We start from the raw sequence: 26,074 nt of genomic DNA on the forward strand, positions 1-26,074 counted from the left end.
AACAACTCTTCTCCAATAACTAAGCTAGTGACTAAGCTAAGCTAAGTGAATAATTAATCTTAACATCTTAGGCATTAAAATTAGGTTAGATTTTCCTGTATCTCCTTAATTTAATTTCATCGGAATACCTGATCTTTTAGACCTATGTACTCCTCAAGAAACTCTCATCAGCACAATTCTAGTTGAAATGGTCAAACAACGGTTAAATTACAAAAAATCTAGAGTAATTGCTACAACCTACATTTACAAAAGTAAATAGACACTTGCTGAAATTAACAGTTTCGAAAAATCAACTAGAGAATTAATGTCCATCCAAATTGCAAGTTTTTATTTTAAGTCACCTAAGTTATCATCATCAACAAATTTATTGCATACTATCAAAATAATTGGAGTAATCTCACGGTAAAGTAACAATTCCCTAGTGAAATTTCAGTTTTAGCAATCCATAGGGCAATTCCAATAAAATAAATGAATACTCTCTCCGGCCCTTTTCCTTCCTCTCCCGTCTTATTTATTTGTCATTTTAATTTTTAACCATTTGAACACATTCTGAAAAATGATAATAATCGACTAATTTCTTATTTATCCTTTGATATTTTAATTTTTTTATCTCAATTTAAAATATTTATTAAGTAGTATGAGCAAAACTTGAATTAAATAAAAATAATTATTTCTTTCTAAAATGATAAATTACTTTTATCAAAAGTCATAAGCAAATGAGGTCATATCGGTGATAGAAACTAAGTCATCGTAAAAATTGCACGTGGGCCCTATTTGGTCGCGCCCATTTAACATGTACTTACTTTTTAAATTTTTTTAACTTGTACAATTGTTTAAACAACTTTAGGCTTCTTTCTCCTATTTCTTCTTCTTCTTCTTCTTCTTCTTCTTCTTCTTCTTCTTCTTCTTCTTCTTCGGATGATGATGATGATGAAGTGCAATTTTTTACTTTAGACTTATTGGCCTTTAAGTACATGAAACTATTAGTTGTACTTCAGACCTATTTGGCCTTAAGTGCATCTGAATTGCAATTTTTTGCTTCAGACTTATTGGCCTTAAGTGTAGGAAAACGTTTGTTGCACTTCAGATCTTTTGGCCTTAAGTGTATAAAGTGCAATTATTCACTTAAGACTTATTGGCCTTAAGCGCATGAAACATTGGTTGCACATCAGACCTATTTGGCGTTAAGTGCATCTGAAGCGTAATGTTTTTTTACTTCCGACAAATATTTTTTTAACTTCAGATCCGATAAGTCTGAAGTTGATCGTATAGTGGGTAAACTTGCAATTTTTTTTTGCTAAGTGAGTATAGGTTCAATTGTATTCCAAAACCGAGAATAGATGCAAAAGCCCCTAGGTCATGTCATGGGTAAGTTAAAAAGAAAGGTCAATTTTAGTTGAGATTGAACTGTAATTGCTATTATTATAAAAGAAAAAAGTTTTTGTATTGGGAATCTTTTGGGAATGTACCAAAAAAAAAAAATACTATTTACTAACAACTAGCCATTTTAGTCATGCTACAAAAAATGGTCAAAATAAATTATCAATGGTATACAGCATTCCAAAAAAATAGGCAAAAACATATATTTTTTCCGATGAGTATTATTGTGATTCATTGAAAACACATAGATGGTGCAATATAAAAAATTTGACGGAGTTTTGAAGACGAATTTGACTAGTTTGGAGTCAAAATTCATTACCTTTAATATACAATACTAAAAAAAAGGGCAAAAGAATTTTTTTTAAATATGTATGGTTGGAATTCGTTGAAAACATATAGATGAGACAATATACAAAATTTGAACAAGATTGAAGGTGATTTGGACTGGTTTGGTATCAAAATTCGTAGTTAAAATCGAGTTAAAAAGATTATTTTGTGCCACATGTATCAAACATGTATCACGTATGTATCTCATAGAGAGGTTTACATGGATATACATGTGATACATATATGATACACAAATATACACAGTGTGAAACACATATAATCATTTTTTATGTTCATCTTCTACTTCAAATTTTTAATCCAAACCACCTCAAAACTTTATCAAATCATCACTCCGTAAGACGTACTAAATCTATTCTAATAACACTAATTCAAAAATAGGAAAAATTTGACCTTCTTTTAGCTAGAAATAACTAATTAACAAATATTAATAATAGTTGGCTAATATTAATAATATTTTATGACTTGACTAATTTTTATAATAAGCTATTTGTAGATTAACTGATAGTTTTCCTTTATATACCATAAATACCTATTTTATTATAAACAATTAAAAATAGCTATAAAAAATAATATTTTAAAATGATCTAAGTTTATACTAAATAAGGCGTATACCTTTATAATAGGAGGTAAAATTTCCTTTATATAATTTGGAATGGCTCGAAATCATCAACAGTTGTACAGAAGCCCATATCGGCCCATCAAAGGCCCATTCATGTTCCGTATAAAATTTCGGGATTGAAATTCCTATTTTAACCTTCTTCGAAAGAAGTCGCTTAACGCATCTCGATGTGTACTCATTCTCCTTTGCTAAAATTCCATAAAAGCCACTAACCAACCCATGTATTTCCAAATCTAGACCCACTTCTCGTTACGGAATTCTCAATTTCTCATGCCTTAACGCTTCTTTACCTAAGCCCCTCCCGCACCCCCACCCCCACCCTACCCTTAGCACGCCCCACGAAAAAAACTCCATTAATAAATCTACTAGACTACTTAGGTTTTTTCCACTTCGGTTTTATTTTTCTTTTTCATCTATAGTTAGAATTGAACACAACTTTATCTATCTATCTTGTAGTTGTCCCTGTCTTCTTTCTTCCCTATTACCCTTTCGATTTTTTTAAGTTTGCCTTATACATATTTTTTGGACCTGGGACGTGCCCAATCGACCATTATTTCTTAGCATAAAAATCTGGTCACCACGCATTTATTATATCTTCCTTTATTTTCCCCTAGCACTGCAACAATTCCTTAGTCAAAAAACGAAATTGACACCCCCCCCCCCCACAAAAATTTCTAATCCCCCCATCTCCAAATCTGCACCCACTGCAAAAATTTCTTAGAAATTCTTGATCTCTGGTTTAAAGGTACATTACCTATCATCTCTTTCATACCTGTATTTTAGCTTAGACAATATTAGTGTTGATATACATACATATATGTAACATTTTTTATATTTGTGGGTTGCCATGGACCTATGTCTTCATACCCAAATACGACAAGCAACATGCACCAGTAAACCCTTAAGCACCAAAGCAAAAACCCACTTTCCTTTGATTTAATTTTTATAATTGACTAATTACAAAGATTCCTAGGGCATGCACGATTGATACATACATTTGGGGTAGGTCAATTCAATTTGGTACTTTTTAATTTGGACCCACCTTTTCAATTTTGGTTACTAGGCTTTGTCATAGTACATTCTTGATCTGTGCAAACAATTCAATTTTGATACAGTTAGGGTTCTTATTGTCTTGCTGCTAAGTGATAATTAAGATAATATAGCATTTTGTAATTGTGTTTGATTTGTTAATTTGCAAGTTCAGACACATTGTTTTGAAGCTGCTGTCTTTGATTATTTGTAGTGATACCATTTTTCTGAAAGTGTTACAGTTTTCCTAGTAACTCTCCAGCTTATCGTACAAAATTGACATGAAATTCTGGTCGTGTTTCAGTGAATGTCATTAGTTACAGTTGAAATTAGAATGAATTATGGTCTAACTTAAATTGTGTAGCAGTCCATTAAAGGTGGACTGCGAAGCGGATGCTGAGATGGACAGCTGAAGCTTTCCGTTGAAACAGTTGAATTATTAGTTTGTAGAGCGGGATTCGACATGGATTAGTACTTGAACCAGCAGAGATAGTTTACTGATTCGACTGATAGAATTGGGCATTATTTACTTTATATTTGTCTGTGCATTATTTTTTTTCCTAGTTTTGGTTTCAGAAATTTCTTCGCCTTGATAGCATCGCTATTAATATTGTTGTCTTCCCATCATCTTCATCCTGATAGCTTACATCCGTTGTTTGTTACTTTTTGGTTAGTCTAACTTACTAGAAAGTAAAATAGATAATTAAGAAGGAAAGTGAGGACTTCTGTCAGATAAAATATGCTGCATTTTCCCTCTCAAATCTTTCAGATATAAAAGATAATTCTCTCTTTTCATTCCTGATAGGTTTTTGGGATCCATTTTTTTCTATAAGTAATCAAAGATTTTATAAATGCTTGCACTAAGCCAGTGCGACAAAAACATAACTACAAAATGTGCAAATCCCCTATTGTGTCTAAAATTGGTTTTTGGAATTTGTTTTCTGGAAATAAGAAAGATAATATTTTAGAACATTACTCGTACTAATTTATGAAAAACTTTAAATTTGAAAATTTGCATATATTATACCTTCTTGTTACTTCCATTAAAGATAAAGCTATCTCCTTTCTTGAAGAAAATTATTATATTATGGCGTCTATGTGTGTTCGTGTGCGTGCATAATTTCCCCCTTTTAACTATAACTTTGCTGTTTTGAGTTTAAAATACCTGTAATAGGTCTACTGACCTGATTGTCTAAATGAAGTGCGATTATCTACTTAGATTCCTTACGGAGTTTCTAGTATATTCTCAAGTTTCCCAGCAAAATGCTTAGCTGTTTTTAAAAGATTTATTTTTTCTAAATTGTATTTGATCAGTAGGTCTATAAGTGCGAATAATATGACGGGAGCAGAATTAGTTGCAGATTTTGTAAAATACATTCAGCTACAGTACTAATTGTTAGAGGCAATATGATAAATACACACATTTTGTAAGGTAATAAAATTCTTCATGCAACCTAAAAGAAAAAGAGATGTTTGACACTAGCAAATACACTTGTGAAAGTTACCTTCTTATGTATTATTTCACCAAGGCTGGATCCATGAAAAGAAGGCTTGAATAAGCCCTTACTGAAAGTTGAATTGTATAATTGCTGAAATAGATTCAGTTGGTTGCCTATTTGCTAATTGTTTGTTAATTGCAAGTTTTGCAAGTTCAATGGATTTTTAACAGTTCAATTCAATCGGAAGAGTTAGTCTAAATCAGTTAAATGCCAACTCTGTGTGGCACGTGCTTTAAGATTTGAGTTCTAATGGATGAATTAATAGAGATTGTCTGGAAATATTCTGCCCGCTACTTCAAAAGATTGACATTGCTCCTGTATGCAACCAAGTTAAAAACTTGAAATAGGTGCATGTTTTAGTTTGTCATAAGTTCTTGTATTTGGCATTGAAAAAAGTAGTAACTTATATTTATACAGCTTATTGCTAAGAAAATAAACTGTATGCATGTAGTTTGCCTCAGAGGTTTGTAAATTTGTTTATTCTTAGTATTTTTGGATTACTTGTTCAAGGTACTGGTCAGAGTTTAGCATATAGTATAGAGGTTGAATTGATTACCAAAACCATACAACCATCGTATGGCAGTGAAGATTATTTTCTGCAATTATGGAAGTGCTCCCATGTTCCAATGTATGTTATGTCACGGAGTCTGATTGCCCTCAACAAGGCTCTGGAACTACTCTTATGTATGGTGGAAAATCAAACCACCTTGAACATGCAGAACAAGTTCAAGCCGGTGATGTGAAAGTCGATGACATAGTTCTTAATACGAAGGTGTGCCAGGAAGAGAAAGCAGATGGACATCAATGCAACGTTGAGGAATTACCAACTCCAGACGGGCTCCCTACTGGAGATGCATATTATGATTTTGGAGGAGATAACCAAATGCTGTCGAATGATTTCCATGATTCTGGAGATGACAATGTTGAGGAACATGACCATGTTACAAGACCTGGCCTGGCGTCTGAGCGCCTGCAGCCAGTTGTTGACAACATTGAAATTGGAGTCCCTAACACTAACCAGGTGGTGGGATCCTCTCCCTGCGAGTCCGAGTGGCTTGAAGAAGATGAACCTCTAGCTGTATGGGTCAAGGTAATTATTGGTATTTGGTCATTTTCTCTCAGTATATCTCTCTATAACCTTTTTGCTGAGCTTTTCCTATTTTGATAGAGACCTAGTTGGACCCGTTGATTCTTGTGTTTGCTTAAATGATCTTTAAAAGTAGATAGCAACGTAACATGTTCCTGCATGTTTTTGTTTGGCAAAGGAAGTGGTTCCAGGTGTGAGTTGTCAAACTGAACCCGATTTTCACTTTGGAAGTCTTAGACATGAGGCCAAGCCATTTAGCTGTATAGAATGAAAAACAATTTTCTTTTAAAAAAGAAAGTTCTGCACATCGATTAGCCAAGTTTAGTGAGTCTAGGACATATTCTCTTTCAATGCAACAGATTGAAAATGTTACATCAAGTTTTCTGTGGATTGGTGAGATCATGAAGATACTTACCATTTTGGCTGATTAGATAGATTTCCTTTCTTTCCTTTTTTCATGTACTAAGAGGGATCTCTGAAATTGCTGAAAAAGGATTTTTGTCATGGCACATTACTTCCTTTTCTTTCGGTGAAGTTGAGTAACTTTTGTCAATAACACACCAAGATGGTGTCAAAAGTATGTACATATATGTCTCTACCACAGTAATCTATCAAACTATCATAATTAAATATGCGAAAGGGGATCCTCTCTTTACATAGTAGATATAAATGAATAAAAAATAGAAGTAAAGAGTAATATCAAGGAACATATGAGATGAGGCAAAGTCGACTTGTAAAATTGATGTTGGACTTAATTGGTTGGTCGACTTGTAAAATTGATGTCTGTCCATCTTAAGTAGCAAATTTGTATTTCCTTTCTATGCTCTAAAGCACTGTAGAATAATTTCCGTGTACAATATGTTGCTCTTTGTAAATTATAATTTTATGGAAGCACATTCGCATTTTGCCTTTGTTTCCCAACTCCAATACCCTCCCCGACCCCACCTCCCTCTCCCCTTCCACTACCAAATGGGAACCCCCCCCCTAAAAAAAAAAAAGCAAATAAGAAAAAAGATTGGTTACTGATGATTCTCTATTGATTTTGCATATTCTGTAGTGGAGGGGCTTGTGGCAAGCAGGAATTAGATGTAAAAGAGCTGATTGGCCATTATCGACTCTCAAAGCTAAGCCTACACATGAGAGGAAAAAATATCTTGTGATATTCTTTCCTCGCACCAGAAATTATTCGTGGGCTGATGTGCTCCTTGTTCGCCCAATAAATGAATTTCCGCATCCCATTGCATATAAAACCCATAAAGTTGGGGTGAAAATGGTGAAAGACTTGACTCTTGCTCACCGTTTTATCATGCAAAGACTTGCTGTCAGCATACTGAATATTATTGATCAATTACGTGCGGAGGTTTGCATTTGAAGCTCATATAATATATAGAGATACACTGAGACACACACTCACGTTTGGCTCCTGCTTGTTTTTCACTTTGTTATTTCATCTTTTTAAGTTAACATTGTTACTCGACTCATGTAGGCTCTAGAAGAGACTGGTCGCAATGTGATGGTATGGAAGGAATTCGCAATGGAAGTTTCCCGCTGCAAGGATTATCCTGATCTGGGAAGGATGCTTTTGAAACTTAATGATGTAAAATCTCCCATCTTTGAAGCTACAGAAAGATGCATACGATCCCCCTTTTTTGTGTTTCCTTTTTCCAGCACTCTCCTTGTGGTTCATGACACTAAAATCTGGTTCCTGAACTGCATTTTTTTTTCTGACACTGCAGTGCCATTCTTTTGCGTTTTTGTTCTAAAATGATAATGTATCTTATGTGGATTCTTCTTCTTTGGATGTTAAAGAACTGTCATCTTTAACTGTCAATTTTGTTGAACCCTCTGTTGATCTTTAAGCTAAGTAGAATGACCACTTGCCAAAGGTTGTTGTGTCCAAGTAGGCCTTTGTGGCTGACAAAAACATCTACACTTTGGAATTTTGATGCTAGCCAAATTTGTTGACAAACTCTAACTTGGTTGAAATTTCTTTTCATTGGCTGACAGCTGACTTTTTGACCAATGAGTCGACACACGTGCTAACATGGCCAAAATGGGAATGCTTTTTTGGGCTTTCATGCGTCTTATCATGAAGATTTTTCCAAATGGATCCCTTGAGTTAATACTTTCTTTGATAAAGTATAGTAATGACTGCAATAATGTATGTTTGTCCGTGCTACGTCAAGTGGAGAGTAAAATGAGTTCAGTTTACCCAACATCCATGCAACAATGTATGTAGTCCAGAAAAGGATAGAAATGTACAATAAGGAAAAAGGCCAAAGCAAATAATTGTGATTCGTAGAGGACCAGGGTTTGACTCCTGATGGCTTCCACTGTACTTATTCTGGCTTGGCCTGGAATAATGCTTCTCTTACTCGGCCTGAAATAATGCTATTCTTTCTCAGCTTGGAATAATGCTAGTCTTGCTTCTGCCCGGATAACACAATCACTTTCTTCTGCAGATGATACTGCCGTCATATAAAAAAACATCTTCGATGGAGTCTTGGATTCAGGGCTGTCAGAATGCAAACAGTGCTGAGGCAATTGAAATGCTGAAGGAGGTAAATCCCTAAATGATGCTCATATATGCGCCCGTTGTGTTGTACATCTGTCCATTAAATTTTCATTGTTTGTTTTGCTATTCTTTTGTTGTCTTTTCCTTGAGTGAAAATTTCATTGCTTCTGGTAATAATGATTAATTAACTATTACATATGTGTACTTGACTTCTCATGATTGAGTTTTTGTTTGTTACATTGGAAGACTTTAGACTTTATTCTACACCACTGATGCAGTTATATGGATAGGTGCTGCTCTTTTGAGAGCTGATTGCTGCCTTGGAATGTGAAGTTTGCAAGAACTGAAGTATGATTGTTGTTGCCACATAAGAACATGCTTCATTGTCCTTGCTCTCTCCCCCCCCCCCCCCCCCCCCAAAAAAAAAAAAAGAAAAAAAAAAAAGAAAGAGAGAAAAGAAGCAGAAGCCAACTTCCCCTTGCCACTTTGGATAGGGGAAATGATGTATTTGTGTCAGTTACTGACTTGTACTTTCACCTCCTTTATGTGAACTCGTTAATCCTTGATTGTATTTGCTGCTTCACTGATAACAATTTCTACCTTAATAGCATTTTATGATATTAGTGGAAGCCTCATTTGGTTGAATGGATGCTGAACTAATCTTTTGAATTTTCTGATATTCATATCTTGACACAGACTGAACCTATTATCTTGTAATTCAGGAATTGACTGATTCTCTTCTTTGGAATGAGTTGAACTCACTTCCAATTGAAGCATTATATCTTGATCTGAACTCTCAGTGGAAGAACTGCAGATCTGAGGTTATGAAATGGTTTTCAGTTTCACATCCTGTATCTGATAGTGTAGATGTTGAACAGCCGAATAATGGTAGCCCATTGGCGGTGGAGTTTCAGCAGAGCAGAAAGAGGCCCAAGCTTGAAGTTCGTCGTGCTGAGGCACATGCTTTGCCGCTGGAATTTCAAGAGTCACCTCAGGCTGTCACTGTTGGAATTGACACTAGTGTTCTTGGTGGCCATAGTGTATCCAACAATGTACTGTTGGATTCTGAACCTACAAAAGATGACATTTCTCTTGGAGAGGCTCCTCAAAGTGGTTCTCCCGGTAGTATGACAGATAGATGGGGAGAGATTATTGTTCAAGCAAACAATTCTGAGGTCATTCAGATGGAAGATGCGGAACTGACTCCTATAAATGGAGTTGTTACTAGTAATTCCTTTGATCACGGGAGTAAGAATCGCCAGTGCGTGGCTTTTATTGAAGCCAAAGGAAGACAATGTGTTAGATGGGCAAGTGATGGTGATGTTTACTGTTGTGTGCACTTGGCCTCTCGTTTTGCTAGTAGCTCCACTAAGGCGGAAGCATCGCCACATGCTGATACACCTATGTGTGGAGGGACCACTGTTCTTGGGACTAAATGTAAGCATCGTGCCTTGTGTGGCTCTTCTTTCTGTAAGAAACACAGGCCCCATGATGAGAAAGGATCAGGCTCCAGTTTGCCGGAGAGTAAACACAAGCGAAAGCATGAGGACAGTGTCCTTAGATTGGATACTTCAAGTTGCATAGATATTATTCTCGCTGGAGAAGTTGAAGCTCCGATCCAAGTTGATCCCATCTCATTTCTTGGTGGAGCATCTTGCAATAGAAACAACTTGATTGAGACTCCTCAGCATTTGCAGGCTAAGCCTAGTGGTTCGGAGATGCATTGCATTGGATTGTGGCCACATGGAAGTGAGCCTTGCCTAGAAGGTCCAAAACGATATTCATTATACTGTGAGAAGCATTTACCAAGCTGGCTTAAACGTGCGAGAAATGGCAAGAGTAGGATAATTTCAAAGGAAGTATTCTTAGAACTTCTGAAGGATTGCCACTCCAGGGATCAAAAGTTGCATTTACATCAAGCTTGTGAGCTTTTCTATAGACTTTTAAAAAGTGTACTTTCTTTGAGAAACCCAGTCCCAAAAGAAGTGCAATTCCAGTGGGCCATATCTGAAGCTTCTAAAGATGCAAAGGTTGGTGAATTCTTAATGAAGTTAGTTTGTACTGAAAAGGAGAAGCTGAAAAGTGCTTGGGGCTTTAGCTCTAATGAAAATGCACAAGCTTCCCCTCACATCGAAGAACCAAGTCCAATATTAAGGATTACAGATAATGACCAGGATCACAATGATATCATTAAGTGCAAAATTTGCTCAGAAATGTTTCCAGATGAGCATGTGCTTGGCACACACTGGATGGACAATCATAAAAAGGAAGCTCAATGGCTGTTCAGGGGTTATGCATGTGCTCTCTGCCTGGAATCTTTTACTAATAAGAAAGTTTTGGAAGCTCACATGCAGGAGAGGCATCATTCGCAGTTTGTTGAAAATTGCATGCTTTTCCAGTGTATTCCTTGTACTAGCAATTTTGGGAACTCAGAGGAGTTATGGTCCCACGTGCTCGCCACACATCCTGCCAGTTTTAGGTTGTCTCATACTGCTCAACAGCATTATTTTTCCGTAACTCAAGATTCGTCAGAGAAGCCTGATATTGGCAAGTCAGTGCCTTCACCGAATATTAATTTTGAGAACCAGTCTGGTTTCCGAAAATTCATCTGCAGATTTTGTGGCCTGAAATTTGATTTGTTACCTGATCTAGGCCGCCATCATCAGGCTGCTCACATGGGTCCTAATTCTGTTGGCTCTCATATCTCAAAGAGAGGCATCCGTTTCTATGCTTATAAACTAAAGTCAGGAAGACTTAGCCGTCCGAAATTCAAGAAGGGTCTCGGATCTGTAGCATATAGGATTAGGAACAGAAATGCTCAGAATATGAAGAGACGCATCTTGTCATCAAACTCCATGATTAGTGGAAAATCTATGATTCAACCTAGTGCAACCGAGACAGCTGGTCTAGGCAGACTGGCAGATCCCCACTGCCTGGATATTGCAAAGATACTGTTTGCTGAGATTAAGAGAACAAAGCCACGGCCAAGTAACTCAGACATCTTATCAATAGCTCGGATTACTTGCTGTAAAGTTAGCCTCCAAGCCTCACTAGAAGCAACCTATGGAATTTTGCCGGAGCGCATGTATCTCAAAGCAGCAAAATTGTGTAGTGAGCAGAATATCCTTGTAAGCTGGCACCAAGATGGTTTCATTTGCCCCAAAGGATGTACACCTGTTCGTGATCCTTGCATAGTATCCTCATTACTTCCCCTTCCTGGTCAAGTGAATAGAACCAGCAGTATTCGACCAAATTTCACTATTAGTGAGTGGACAATGGATGAGTGTCACTACGTCATTGATTCTCAACAGTTCAAGCATGAACCGTCCGACAAAACTATTCTCTTGTGTGATGACATAAGCTTTGAACAGGAATCAGTTCCGATAACTTGTGTGGTGGAAGAAAATCTTTTTGCCTCCCTCCACATTCTTGCTGATGGTTCCGATGGCCAAATTACCACGAGTTCTCTTCCTTGGGAGAGCTTTACTTATGTAACCAAATCGTTGATTGATCAATCCGTTGGTCTTGAAATAGGGGTAACTTCTTTTGACTTCTACTAGCCATGCAACTTCCATTTCATCCGGCCAAGCACCAGAACAAGTGGTTTTCATAATCTTAAGTTGTTGAATTCTCTCTCTCTCCTCTCTAAATTTAGTTTTTTCTATTTTATGGCAGAGTTACCAATTGGGGTGTTCTTGTCCAAATTCAGCATGCTCTTCTCAAACTTGTAATCATATTTATCTTTTTGATAATGACTACGAGGACGCAAAAGATATTTATGGGAAGCCTATGTGTGGAAGGTTCCCGTATGATGAGAGAGGTCGGATAATGTTGGAGGTAAAAGATACTTTCTTTTGATTAGTGTTGCATATTCTTACGACTTTGGTAGTTCGTTAGAGATTTTTGCTGATACTTACTCTAGGATGCCTTGTGTACTATCTTCTGCTCAATAACCTGGATTTGTCTGATAACTGTGTTGGCTGAGAGAGTGTAACTACAATCACCATACATGATGCTAGAAATTTTGTAGGATGTGCTTGATTCGATTAGCATATTTCTGCCTGATTGTCTAACTTTATTATCAGGAGGGCTACCTAGTCTATGAATGCAATCAATGGTGCTCTTGCAGTAAATCTTGCCAGAATCGGGTTTTGCAGAATGGATTGCGTGTGAAGCTAGAAATATACAAAACCGAGACAAAGGTAATGCTCTGAAATTATTAAGAGGTTAGTTTCTCTAGCTATTTACCATTTTGGCTCACAGGGATGGGCAGTCAGGGCAAGAGAAGCAATCCTTCGCGGTACATTTGTGTGTGAATATGTCGGAGAGGTACTTGATGAGCAGGAAGCAAATAAAAGACGCAATAGGTTGGCACACATTCTACTTGGTAAATTGCTTTGTTGCATTTTATTGCACCTTATTTATGTCTGGCTTCTTCCTATTTGAGTAGTTATGGAAGAGAAGGTTGCGGGTACATCTTGGAGATAGATGCTCACGTCAATGATATGAGCAGACTGATTGAAGGGCAAGCGCCATATGTAATTGATGCTACTAACTATGGAAACGTTTCCCGTTACATCAACCACAGGTACTATTGCAACTCTCTTCTTGATTTGATTTAATTTCAATGTGGTTATAACTGTGTCAATTTGCATTATATTCGGACATCAGCTTCTATAATAGTGTAAAAGTAAAGGCAAAGACCAGGTTAGTTGCATTTTTGGCTAACTTGTTTAAGTAATGAAGAGAATAAAGCTTCAAGCTTGATTTATCAGCCCACGCATTTATTCACAGACAAAGGTTAACTGAACTATATCTTGATGATAAATACATCAAAATCAGTAAGCAGTTGCTAATGAAGTTCTTAGATTTGATGGAAAGTTAATCAGTGGCTTGAAAAATGTATTTTTGATGTAAGGTCGGCATGGATAGTGAGGCACAATGTTTTGAAATAGTCCTAGGATAGATGACGTTATGGCCTATGGGCATGAAGAAATCGCTACGTTTCTTTATAATGTATATCCTTAGTAAGCTGTTTGTGATAATCTGATACAAAATGTGAAAATGTCGAGCTTGCCAACATAGATAAAATACTATCACATGGAGATACCCCTGTATATTTGCCCTTGAGTTTATCAAATAAGTCACACTTACCTAGCTTTTACTTGAGTTTTTGGAATTCTGTAATGTATCACATTTTTTAAGCATGCAAACATGTCTTTGATAAGGAATTCATCAATATGTGATGGGTGAAATCATTCTTATCAAAAAAGTAAATAAACTCTCCTTGCTAATGGTTGAGCTTGACCCGAGGTTAACTAGATCCTTGATTAAGCTCATTCCATGTTCTTTTTCCTCTTCTTCCCTCTGCTTTCGCTTACTTTGGTCCATTCTTTTTGTTGAGAAAATGGACCTTGGTCTAACTCACTCCAAAAACTAGCTCAAGTGGTGAGGTTGTCCAAGACCATATAAGAGGACTACATCCTAGTACACTTAACCAACGTGGGCCGGAGCTTGGATATTTGGAGTGATAAGTAACATATCATGATTCATGGGTGAACCAACTTTGAGAAGCGGCTCCGATACGAATGGTTCGAATATGGATCTTGGATCGAACTCGCCCCAAAAGCTAGCCCAAGTTGTGGGAATGTCCAAGACCATATGAGGAGATTACTACTCATGCACAAACCAATGTGGGATACTAATACTTAACAACTTTTTTGGATGAGATGGAATATCTCAACTCAAAGTTGCTTTATAATGCCAAGTGGCACTTAAAATGGTCAGTAAATTAAGCCAACAAATATATTTATTGCAATAAGACAATCAAATTTCAGTTACTAGTAAAAATTCTATTAAGTTCTACTCCAACTTGGCATAAAGAAAGGAGGTCTTCCTTTACCTAAAGCACTGTTAAGTGGTCTGCAAGAATACCATCACAATGAAGATACACTAACTAATTAACTGTTTGGTTGTCCTTTTATGTTCTGAATATTTGCTCGGCCAATATACTCTAGTGATCAGTTTGTTTGCTGCCACTGTGTACAATGCATAATTTCTTGTTTTCAATTCCACTAAATTTGTTCTAAAACATTAGGTTATTGAGGTGATCATTGAGTGCTCCTACAACTCTTTCTCTCTTCTGCCTTTCTGTGCTCCCACCTGGGTATTGCTGAGAGAATTAAATATATATAACTGAAAATTATTTGATGATTGTGCCGAGTTTTTGTATCTGATTTGTGTTTCCTGCTGTTGGTGATGAGTTGGTGTGTGATTTTGTTTCACATTGCTTTCAGTTAATTTCTTACAGAGTTTTGGTTTCTTATTTGTTGCTACTTTAGTTGCTCGCCGAATCTCGTGAATTATCAAGTTCTTGTGGAAAGCATGGATTATCAGCTTGCACACGTTGGTTTTTATGCAAGTCGAGATGTATGTTCTCTCTCCTCTTTGGTAGATATTGGTCCAGTAACCATGCACAATTTTATGATCACTAAGATTTTGAAAAGATAAAGATCACTGTTCGTCCTTACGTTCTTTGTTGAACTGGAAAATTTGGGTACTTGAATTCATCTTGCTAAAACTTACCCGCACCTGGTGCTTACATCAAATCATGCAATTTAACCATAGGAATTGAAAATTAAGAAAGAATACATGCCAATTAACCATGATTAACTGGTAAGTGTGGGGTATGCACGACACGTGTCTTCCAATCATTGATTTGGTGTGAACAACGGGTGAGGGTAAGTTTTTACTCTTTACGGCTCTGATATGTTTTCCCCCCTCCTTCACTTTGCCTTTTGTGGCTCTGACTCATTGTGGCCCCTCGACTTCTTGAGCAGATACTTGCAGGTGAAGAACTGACCTATAATTACAGATACAAACTATTGCCTGGAGAAGGGTCTCCATGCCTGTGTGGATCTTCCAATTGCAGGGGACGTCTTTACTAAATTCTCTGATGCTTAACATGTTGTGCATTCAAAGCCTCATGCAATAAAAACTGTAGAGATTGGAATGCAGAGGCCTGGTGTGTTTCTTGCAGGAAGCGAAAAGTTTGTAAATGTCCTTAGGTTTCCTTAGGAAATATCAAATGGGTTTTCTATGACCTAGTTTGTCACACCCATCTGTGATGTAGTATTGAATTTTACTACCATAGGTTTTTGTAGCTTTTCCTATTTCATTTTTCTTCCTCTGTAGTAACTCCATTTTAATCAGAAATGTCGGTATGGTCAATTTCCACTCTGATAGTTGCAGCAGGTTATCTGATATGTATGGTTATGCGATGGTCTAGGAATTAATCATTTTATCCTTTTTGGACAGTTGAAAATTGGTAAACCCTAGGGTTATTATCATTCTCACCATAAGGATAAACCCCTTCCCCCAAAGAACCCCTACAGTTAGGATGTTAAATCTCTACAAATTGCTGTTCAAAGAGGACAGTATATACTTTATGTGAAGGATGAGTACACTGTGGGAGTTGTTATTACTTGTATTTACAAAAGGGAAGAGGACAGTGAGATTAAAACTTCATTTCTGGCTTTGAGAATAAGAAGAAAGCAACGGACAGGCCATAACCTATTGCAACCAACATCGATTGTCCTGCAATAAAAAAACAGATGCACAAGCAATAGAATAAAAAGCTAAAACTAATACCCATACGAGAATCAAACAAAAAAATTATAAGACATTTAGGAAAATTACCAAATTCAACATGGTTTGCAAGTGAGGGATTATTAATGTCTGATTTTAGCAGTTGTAAAGACATGGAAAGAATAACAAGTCCACTTCCAAGCTTTTCCCTCACAACTCTTTCCCTCATATCGAACGACCAAAGTCCAGTTATTCCTTGATGAAAACGAACATCTTCAATGACAACTTTGAGGAATAAGATGATTCCCATCAAGAGTGCAATTTTGGCTGTTTTTGTGACTTTAGGGACTCCATTGACCATGTTGACAAGGCAAGCCATTGCATATAGAGGAAACCACAAATACCAATCTGAAACCAAGGAAAATCCCTCAAAAAAAAAAAACCTACTGATGAAACACTTGGGAATCTCAATAAGAGTAAGAGAAATAGCTAAAAGAAAATAGAACAGGATTACCAGGATCATTGAATTGGAAAGAGGCAGACAAAGCAAAAAGGAAGGCCATTAAAAGTGAAGGGCAGCTAGAAACTGAAATTCTTGTTGCTGCCATTTGCATATGAGGTTTTTGAGAAGATGATTCTGCTTCCATGTTTGGATCTATTGTTATTCACGTAAAGCATTGACTTTCCTTTTGCAGTTGTGGCTCTATCTAGCCCAATCCATCTAAGAGTAAATTCAGCAAAAGTTGTCCTACTCTTCATTAATAACAAAAACTTTATTTTATTATGTTATGAAGTTGACTAGGATTTTACATCTACTTTGTTTGTTTCTCTCTGTGTTCTGGAGTTTTTTTTTGTTTTTAATTTTCCTCATTTCTCTCAACAGTTTTACATGAATCACTAGTTAATGTAAGTTGGCCTCAGACTATGCTTTCTCTATTGACTTCCATGGCCTTAGAATAATTGACAAAGCTAACTGTCAATAAAGGATTATAAGGAACCTGCTCCTCTCTAATAATTCTCCAAGAAATGGAGATTATTCACTTTCACCAAATTTTTATGTTTTGACTTTCTTTCATCTATGTCTAGAACTGAAACTAATTGCACTACCTTTTCTTTAGAGAACAAAGAAACAAAAGCAGTTTTCCTTTTATTCTTGCGATAACAGGTAGTATACTATTTAATAATGGTGATATTGCTAAATTAAGTGGGCGTTTGGACATAAGAAATTGTAAAATTCCGAAAAAAAAAAAAAAATTCAAGTGGAAATGGTATTTGAAAATTAGAGTTGTGTTTGAACATGAATATAACTTTGGATTAGCCAAGAATGGATGCAACTTGGACTCTTTTGCTAATTTAACGTTGTATTATTATCCCCCGCTTTTGCTATTTCAGTTTTTGGTAGAGATGGAATAGGCACCTTGTGGCCTAGGCAAATCTCATGTTGCAATGACTATTAAGAACTATGTTTATAATTAAAAGTCTTTATTTACCAAAAAAAAAAAAGAATATAACTTTGGGTTGTTTTTGAATTTTTGTGAGTGATTTGAGCGAAAATTTTGAAACACACCTTTTTGGAATTTTTCAAATTTTCGAAAAATTCTAAAATTCATCTTCAAGTGAAAATTGAAAATTTTATAACGAAACACTGATTTCGAAAAAAGTGATTTTTTTTCGAAAACAAGTGAAAAAATTTCATGGCCATACGGGCTCAAAGTGTAATTTATATCCGGGAGAAATTCAAAAATAGCCAGATTTATAAGTGGTCATTCAAAAATAGCCACCGTTTCAAAAGTAATCGAAATTTAGCCACTTTTCATGTAAAGATAAATCTGAACGAAAGCACTGTTCAAAATCCGAAAAAATACTCCAGCATAATATACTAAAGTTTCAGTATAATATACCGGTCCAGCATAATATACTGGAGCCAGCAAAGTATACCGGTCCAACATAATATGCTGGAAGTTCATACACAGGTGCATCGAACTCCAGTATATTATGCTGGACCGGTCTCTGTTGCAGCAAAATAGTGGCTATTTTTCAATGACTTGACAAACGCTTACTAATTTTGAATGACCAGTCCGAAAACTGACTAGACTGTGCTATTTTAATTTTATATCCTCTTGCTAATTTAAACGCCAATATTTTGTTTAAAAATTAAATTCATTTTTCTTTGGTTATTTTACATGGTTTTTGAATACAATCAATTAGAAGATGAACATCTATTTATCGAAAACAGATTTGGAATCTAAAATTGAAAACAAAGAAAGGCAATGTGATCTAGGGTATTTAAAAATAATTGGCTAATAAACTAAAGCTCTAAGCATATGTGTCCTCCGCCAACACAGGAATATCATCAGATTCTTAAACAAAGTCCATTCCCACGATGAAGGTGGGGTTAAGTAAGGCTGTTTTCAAGTGAGGCACACAGATTTTGTAAGATACCACACCCCACATGTAGCATACAAAAGAATTAGAGTTATAATTAGAATGATAGAAAATGCCAATAAATGGGGTCAATATTATATCAAAGTGATATATGCTTAGGCTTAGGTATGGACTTCTTTTTGGACACTGCTATTCATGATAACAACATGCCTGCTTCATTTTTCTCATTCTCTAACTACAATCATATTTTTGTAATAACAGTCTAGACTGAAATGTTGTATAAAGAACATATATTATAACATAATATAAAAAATCGGAATGTACCCACATAGTCATCATCACTTTGCACATCCTATAATTGCACTTGCCCAACAAGCCATAGCGCATGTTCCTAAAGATAACATTGGTCCCCTTCCCCTATTCTCTTTTCATATTCCTTGGAAACAAAGTTTAAAAGCCCTATGCATTGCACCCTCTTTTACTATTGCGTTGTCCTATTGATTCGTGATCTCACTTTTTTTTTTTTAATAACGGCTAAGATTTAAATATTTGAGTTGATAAGTAATTTTTTACTTTTTAAGGTAGTTGGGGGAATGAGTCAAAATAACTAGGGGTGCCAAAAGGGTCGAGTCAGATATGAGACGCGTCAAAATGGTTAATGAAAAAACGGATAAATTATCTGACTCGATCCATATTTAATACGGATAAAAAAATTATTCATGGCTTCTTGAATATGATCATTTTTGGGAGAATTCCTAATCTCCCAAATTTGAGGAACCCATAATTTGAGGCTTTATAAATGTAAAAGTTAAACTCAATAGTTATTCATGGATTATCCATTTTCTAAATGAATAATATGATTCTTATCCATATTTACCCCATTTTTAAAAAGTTCATTATTAAATTCACTAAATTTTTAGTGAATAATATCAGTGGTTAACTATTTTCTTTTAACCATTTTTCCTCTCTAGCAGTAACGTATGCAATGAGTCTATAATCTATCCCAGTTAAGCGCCAAGTTGCTAGCCCCACTCCATTATGATAAACAACTAAGATTAAGCAGTAACTGATGTTAGTGGCAATAATATTTGTCGAGTAGTGAGTTTGTTGGCCAAACTCCAATCATGACAAAAGTCATCTTTATGTCAATTACTCCATACGTACAAATGATAATTAATTTTTACGGACTTTACTCTTTAGTAGTTAGTGGGTAGAGACAGAAAAGAGTTGGAAAAAGAAACCAAAACTATGGTTTTGATATTGTCAACTTTAAATACCTCTCTCTTGTTATGCTTAATGCTTACTAGTATTAAGTTCCCTCTTCCCTTGGTCAAAACTTACTCAATACCAATACAACTAATGCTATTTTCAACAAAGAAAGGGCACAAAACTAGAAATGGCAAGCTTTGCTTTACGTATACCCACATGCAGATTTCAATAGTCAAGAATCAAAGATGCTTTTAATAAAAGGAAAAATTAATGGTACCCCATATAAGTCCACTTCTTGGAGTTCCATCCATTAATTTCTTTCCTTTATCCCTACGGCAAAGTTGTGTACCATTTTCATTTTTCTCAACATCAAGATGCCCAAATTACCGCTCCACCCCCACCCCGCCACACAAAAACAATTGGAATTTTAGTTATATACACTTCTACTAATTGATTCTGTAATTTAACTAGATATAGTAGGTTGTTATATTATTTACGAGGTTTACTATATTAGGTTTAGTACGAAGTTATTTGTAGGTTGTGTCGGAGTCACGTTTAAATGATACCCTTTTAATTTATCGAAAAATACAGTGTTACTAGGTGAAATCATTTATTTTATGCACATATATTATATTATTGAATTTTTGTAGTTTTTTTTATGTATTGAATTTTTTATATTTTGACATTCCTTAATAAAAATCTTGATTTCAACAATCAACTTAATTAATAATGAAGAATTTTACACATATATAAAACTTAAATTCGATTAGGATTATTACATCTGGTCTTATAATATTACTTTTGGAGATGCTTCGTGGCTAATCAGGGGCGGCTCAAACATATGTGTGGTCTCCAAAGTTAATGTGAAGCCTAATTTTTTTTATAAAAATTATTTTTTATATTAATCGATTTTCTCTAATAATTTCTTTTCAATTGATAATATAGCCAACAAATTTAATCTATCTCGAGACATTGTCAATCTTAGGTAAGATTTTATCAATTATAATCTTGAAAACTTTTTTTCTTTGAGGCAACTGTTATAGCAAAATTCTATTTTTATACAAAAAGTGCTAAATATTATTTTTTTAATATATTATTTTTAAAAAATTAAACCCTCAAAATTTGGGGGGCTAAGGGAAAGCCTTACTTGGATCTACATTAGAGCCGGCCCTGAGGCTAATATTGTCATTTCGTTAACTTCAATGTACATGTTTTGTTTGAAAACGATAGTGATTTCCTTTTCTCAAAATTCCTATTCTTTTTATATTAATAATTTAAGGAGAATCAATCCTGCAAAGACCCAGAAAAGCAAACAGAGAAAATCTTTTTTTTTTTTCTAAAAAAAAAATGAGGAAGAAAAAACAAAAAAAGCAAAAGCAAGATTAGGACTTTGAGAAGACAACCCAAATGCATGCCTGTCTCGTTTGATCATTCAGTTGTAGAGAGACAAAGAGTGTCTCTTCTTAGTGTGTGTCTGTGTGAGAGAGAGGATAAAATTCTCAGACCCACAACTACGTACAGTGTCATTAAAACAGAAAAGAAAAAAAAGAAAAGCATCATCAGTGAGACAAAGCGATAAAGTTGCAAAACACAGCGCATAAGCCATCACTCTCGCTTTGTGTCGTGTTTTCTTTATATTTCATTTGGACCCCAATTCTTTTTTATTTAATTTAAAATTCCAAAATATATATAAACATATAGGAACTCATCATTCCACTCTGTTAAATCTTCTGTTTTAGTGGTTCCCTTGATGCTTGACATCAAAGCTACACTCAATCATTTTCAGTGGCTCTCTTGGACTCTTAAAATTGAAGATAGATATTGAGTTTCAAAAAATTCTCAGATATAGCTCTTCTGTTTGTAGGTGAGTGTTTGTTCTTTTCTTTAACAATTTCCTCGAGTTGGGTGTTTCAAGAATCCCTTTCTCCTGCTTTTTAAGAAGCTCTTGGGACTGGTGAGTTTCAAAAATTCTTTCTTTTTTGTAATTGTGTTTGTTTCTTGAGACCTATACTATTAAAGGTTTAATCTTTTGTTTGCTGTCCTCTTTCAGATTAATAAAGAAAGAAACTTTTTTTTCTTTATTGTTAAGTTTTGCAGTAGAATTGGTTTAGAAGGAGGAAAAATGAGGTCTTTTGATGTTTTGTCACAATCCTGATATTTTCATTCTTATAATCAAATAGTTTCTCAGTTCTGAGTTATCAACCTGATAACATATAGTGGACGTTGAAGCCATTGTTTAGTCTTTAGGTGTCCAGTCTTGTTGTCATTGGAAATGCCATTATAAGTGAATTAATTGTGCTTTGAGTTTTGCCAAGAATGGCTGAAATTAGAGTTAGAAAGGTAGAACAAGGCCAAACCAAAATTAGGAATGTTCCAATTGCTGTGACCCCAGAGGGTTTCTGGTGTTGTCCCTCTCCCAATGTTTTTCAGAAGAGCCTCAAAACACAGAATCCTTTAAACAAGCCCAAATCTCCTGTTCCTCCATCCCAAAACCCGGTTCACAAGAAACAAACTTCAGTAACTGAGAAAAGACCGGCTAGTGCAGCACCTAAGGCAGGTATTATTTCTGATGACAAAAGAGGTGTTAGTTCTGATACACCTGTCGTTAGTGCATCGGTGCCTGCAGAGAGAACGCCTCGTTCAAAGGTTGAAAATGTACCAAGGAAAGTATCGATTGAGTTTGGTGAACCGGGAACTAGTGATCTCAGGGTGATCTTGCTAGGAAAGCAGGGGTTCACTGTGAAGTTGAATGTTCACAAGAATATTCTGGTGGAAAATAGCAGTTATTTTGCTAATAAAATATCAGAACAGCAGCCGGTTTTTCCTTGCATTGAAATTGATGATTGTGAGGATGTTGAGATATATGTTGAAACCGTCGGCCTCATGTATTGCAAAGAATTTAAGCAGCGGCTGATCAAACAAAGTGTTTCTCGTGTTCTGCGTATTATCAAGGTAATTTGCAGATCTTGGGATGGACTTCCCTTTGTATATGTGTCCGAGTTTTTCCACTAGAACTGCTGCTTATATTTTAGAGTAACTGCTTAATGTTTTCTTTTGCTGAGAAAAAGTAACTGCCTAATGTTTTCTTGATGCAAGTAGTTAACTTAAATCAACAAGTCCCCACAAAGTTCCATTGTTTCATTTTGTAAATGTAAATCAAATATGCTATATTGCTGTATACCTGCCATATCTCTGTGCTTCCACATGTTTAGAGTGATCAACAAACTTATTGAAAGTTGCTTAAAGATGAAGGCATAAACTGTTTAAAAGCAATTTCTGATTTTCCTGGCTTGTTTCACTTCAAACTATGGCTGCGACTTGGAGTACATATTATTGGAAACATCAACTTAGCTCTCTGGTACTTACATTGCTGATCAGCATACTTCATATAGTGTAGATTTGATTATATTAGCTAGTAGATGATACTGGTAATCAGTTTAGGATGCTGATATCTAGAAACATGAGTGGAACAAAGTAGCATACTAAAAAGAAAGCTTTTAAATAATCTCTCGCTTTCTCGTACTATGTGCTCAAGCCGGTGAGAGAAATTTAGACTGCCCCAACGCTCTCACAACTCCATCTGATGCATGGTACTCTGCTACTGTTTACTGATGCAGGAAACAATTTTTTGTTTTTGTTGTTAAGTGTGACATGGTTGCAGATTACAGCCAGATAACACTAAAGAATTCAATATGAAAACCTCATTGAATTATATATTCAGGCTAAAAAATCAGTTTTTTTTGTCCGAAAACCTTTTTCTTGGGGAGGTGTTGGGAGTTGTGTCTTTAATGCAAGCATGGGGTTCTTGCTTGTATGTGTGGTTAAAAATTCAATGATTGCTTTAATAGGAAGTTCTAGTGTTAAAAACTCTTTTAAGCTCCCTCAGAAAGTTTGCACAGAGATGTCCAAGAGTTGGGAAATATGGTTGATTATCTTGCTGTATAATGTAATGTCAGATATTTGATTGAGGCGAAGTAGTTGTATAAACTAACATCAGACAGTTTGAGTTACACGTGTTACGATGATAGGCTATTTGATTACGGATAGGTATATACATATAACATTCAAATGTCAACTGCAATAGGCGTTTACTAAATGCTAGGCTATATCAGATACGATAGGAAGGTCTTACATAGTGTTAAAAACTCTTTTGAGTTTCCTCAGAATGCTCGCACAGATGTGGTGAGTTGGCCTATATGGTTGATATTTGTGTAGTATAAACTAACATACATTTGATTGAGGTGTAGTAGTTGTTGCATAAATAACATCGGATAATTTGAATGTATCCCTCAGGGGTTGGCCTGGTGGCAATTGACTTGAGCCTTGGAGTTTGCTCCCTTTCAAGGTCTCAAGTTCGAAACTCATTTCTGAGGGCCATTGGACTGGGTAAAATCTGAATTAACCATGGTACTTGCGGGAAACTCCTTGCCGAGGGCCTGTGCACCCCCGGGATTAGTCGGGGCTCTTAGAGACTTGGACACCCGGTGCAAATCAAAAACATCGGATAATTTGAATGTCTTGTCTTTCTGTGATAGGCTAATTGACTAAGAGGATAGGTATGTATGCTGTGACATTCAATTATCAACAGCAGTGGGGGTTCATCAAATGCTGCGCTATTAACTATAATATGATATTAGCATCATGAAAGGAATATTTTCTGCTCCTATTATCGCATTACTACTAATATTCTTGTTTTAAATGGAACGAAATCGAACCAATTCCTTACCCAGCGTTAGTGACCTTTTCGACGTATTCTTACACAATCCTTGAAGCTTCAATATTTTAGTTTCTTGAATATTCCCTCTGAATTCGTAGACTCTCAATTTTATTTTACATGCAAATCATTCTTATATCTTCATTAATCATGGTAATTGGTTATTCCTATGAAGATTTATCTTCCGAAATAGTAAACAATTCCTAACTCAGAATTGCATTTTAGGTAGCAGAACAACTTGGATTTAAATCATGCATGCAGTCATGTTTAGAGTATTTGGAAGCAGTACCATGGGTTGGGGAAGAAGAAGAGGAGAAAGTTGTTTCATCAGTCCTACGGCTGCAGAGTGAGGGAATCGGAGTGACCCCTGTGTTAAAAAGGGTGTCATCTGATATTTCTAAGCCTCATAAGGACACTTTCTCTCACATCCTAGAACTGGTGCTCAAAAGTAATGAAGAGAGAGGTCGCCGTGAAATGAAATCCATAGTACTGAAGCTCCTCAGGGAGAATAACAGTCTTCCAAGTTCATCTAACTCAGTTGACAGTTATTATGAAATAATTTATGGCTCGTGTACAAGCTGCCTGAATTCAGTATTGAGTCTGTTCAAACAAGCAGCTGAACCTGAGTTTAGCAACAACTCCAGTGATTGCAGAGAACCAGTAGTGAAGCAGATGGTTCTAGAGGCGGATAACCTCTCGTGGATGCTTGAAATTTTAACCGACAGGCAAGCAGCAGATGAGTTTGCGGTAATGTGGGCTAGGCAGCAGGAGTTGGCTTCTCTGCATACAAAACTACCTATTGTGTCTCGCCACCACGTTAGCTGCATCACAGCAAGGCTTTTTGTAGGAATAGGAAGAGGGGAACTTCTGCCATCAAAGGACACGCGTAACCTATTGTTACAGACCTGGTTACAGCCATTGATCAATGACTACAGCTGGTTGCAGCACGGTTGCAGGTCATTTGACCGTAAGGTAGTGGAGGAAGGAATCGGCAGAACAATCCTAACACTACCTCTAGAGGAGCAGCAGAGCATTTTACTTTCTTGGTTAGGTAGTTTCCTCAAGTCTGGTGATAATTGTCCAAATCTTCAGAGAGCATTTGAAGTCTGGTGGCGTCGGACTTTTGTCAGACCATATGCAGAGTCAGGAAATACCCGCCAATTAGACCACTTGGTGACTCCAAAGGTGACAGAACATTAGAAGCTGATGTATTATGTACTGGTAACTGTTGAAGATCAGTGTTTTTGTTCTTATGCAATCAAGAAAGCATGAGGTTGTAAAATTCAATGGTGTAAAGTGTTTTAAGAACGGCTTCCTAAATGAAGGGATAAGCTGCTCAGTCGTATAAGGTCTAACTGATTCCAAGAATTCCTTTTGTGAATCATGTAAATCTTGGAATATCATTTCAATTGTCCAATTTGGTGTGTTAGTGATTTTGTAACAGGTATGTAATACAAGTTGGTTGTGTTAATTTATAGTTGGAATCAAATTTTCTGACAGGACCTTTCCTCTCTTCATAGAGTCCAAGAGTCCATGGCTAATGTAACATATTATTTTAGGGTTCATCTTTCAGGGTTCAGGTTTCTCTCTGACGGCCAAGTTGCTGGTTTTTTTTTTTTTTTTTTTTTTTTTTTTTTTTTTTTTTGATATGATAAGGTTACCAAAAAAGATTTGTCTTAATTTTGTCTTTTTGTTTTTTTTT

The 26,074-nt window shown here is 35.9% G+C and overlaps 3 protein-coding genes across 4 annotated transcripts; 2 read left to right on the forward strand and 1 right to left on the reverse strand.

The window, feature by feature from the left end:
* Positions 1-2,732: 2,732 nt before the first annotated feature.
* LOC107813524 (histone-lysine N-methyltransferase SUVR5) lies at positions 2,733-15,716 on the forward strand. Of its 2 annotated transcripts, none has more exons than XM_016638801.2 (12): positions 2,733-3,092; positions 5,386-5,965; positions 7,020-7,322; positions 7,449-7,559; positions 8,425-8,523; positions 9,200-12,013; positions 12,153-12,314; positions 12,563-12,679; positions 12,741-12,844; positions 12,928-13,065; positions 14,819-14,906; positions 15,317-15,716. In XM_016638801.2, exons 2-12 carry the CDS (start codon positions 5,480-5,482, stop codon positions 15,422-15,424), a joined length of 4,530 nt encoding a protein of 1,509 aa, XP_016494287.2. In that variant the 5' UTR covers positions 2,733-3,092; positions 5,386-5,479; the 3' UTR covers positions 15,425-15,716. The 2 variants fall into 2 exon arrangements, with proteins under 2 accessions (XP_016494287.2, XP_016494288.2); XM_016638802.2 differs by having other exon boundaries at positions 3,092-3,349.
* Positions 15,717-15,801: 85 nt separating this feature from the next.
* LOC107813525 (uncharacterized) lies at positions 15,802-16,853 on the reverse strand. The gene is made up of 3 exons (XM_016638803.2): positions 16,579-16,853; positions 16,176-16,472; positions 15,802-16,073 (listed from the first exon to the last, which is right to left on the reverse strand). The coding sequence occupies exons 1-3, from the start codon at positions 16,709-16,711 to the stop codon at positions 15,994-15,996; spliced, it is 510 nt and encodes a 169-aa protein (XP_016494289.1). The 5' UTR covers positions 16,712-16,853; the 3' UTR covers positions 15,802-15,993.
* A 4,099-nt stretch (positions 16,854-20,952) lies between these two features.
* On the forward strand, positions 20,953-25,889 carry LOC107813526 (BTB/POZ domain-containing protein At3g50780-like). Its single transcript, XM_016638805.2, has 2 exons — positions 20,953-22,610; positions 24,598-25,889. The coding sequence occupies exons 1-2, from the start codon at positions 21,975-21,977 to the stop codon at positions 25,570-25,572; spliced, it is 1,611 nt and encodes a 536-aa protein (XP_016494291.1). The 5' UTR covers positions 20,953-21,974; the 3' UTR covers positions 25,573-25,889.
* The last annotated feature ends 185 nt before the right edge of the window (positions 25,890-26,074 follow it).

This window comes from Nicotiana tabacum, chromosome 3 (genome assembly GCF_000715075.1).
Source record: "Nicotiana tabacum cultivar K326 chromosome 3, ASM71507v2, whole genome shotgun sequence".
In the NCBI taxonomy this organism is placed as follows: Eukaryota; Viridiplantae; Streptophyta; class Magnoliopsida; order Solanales; family Solanaceae; genus Nicotiana; species Nicotiana tabacum.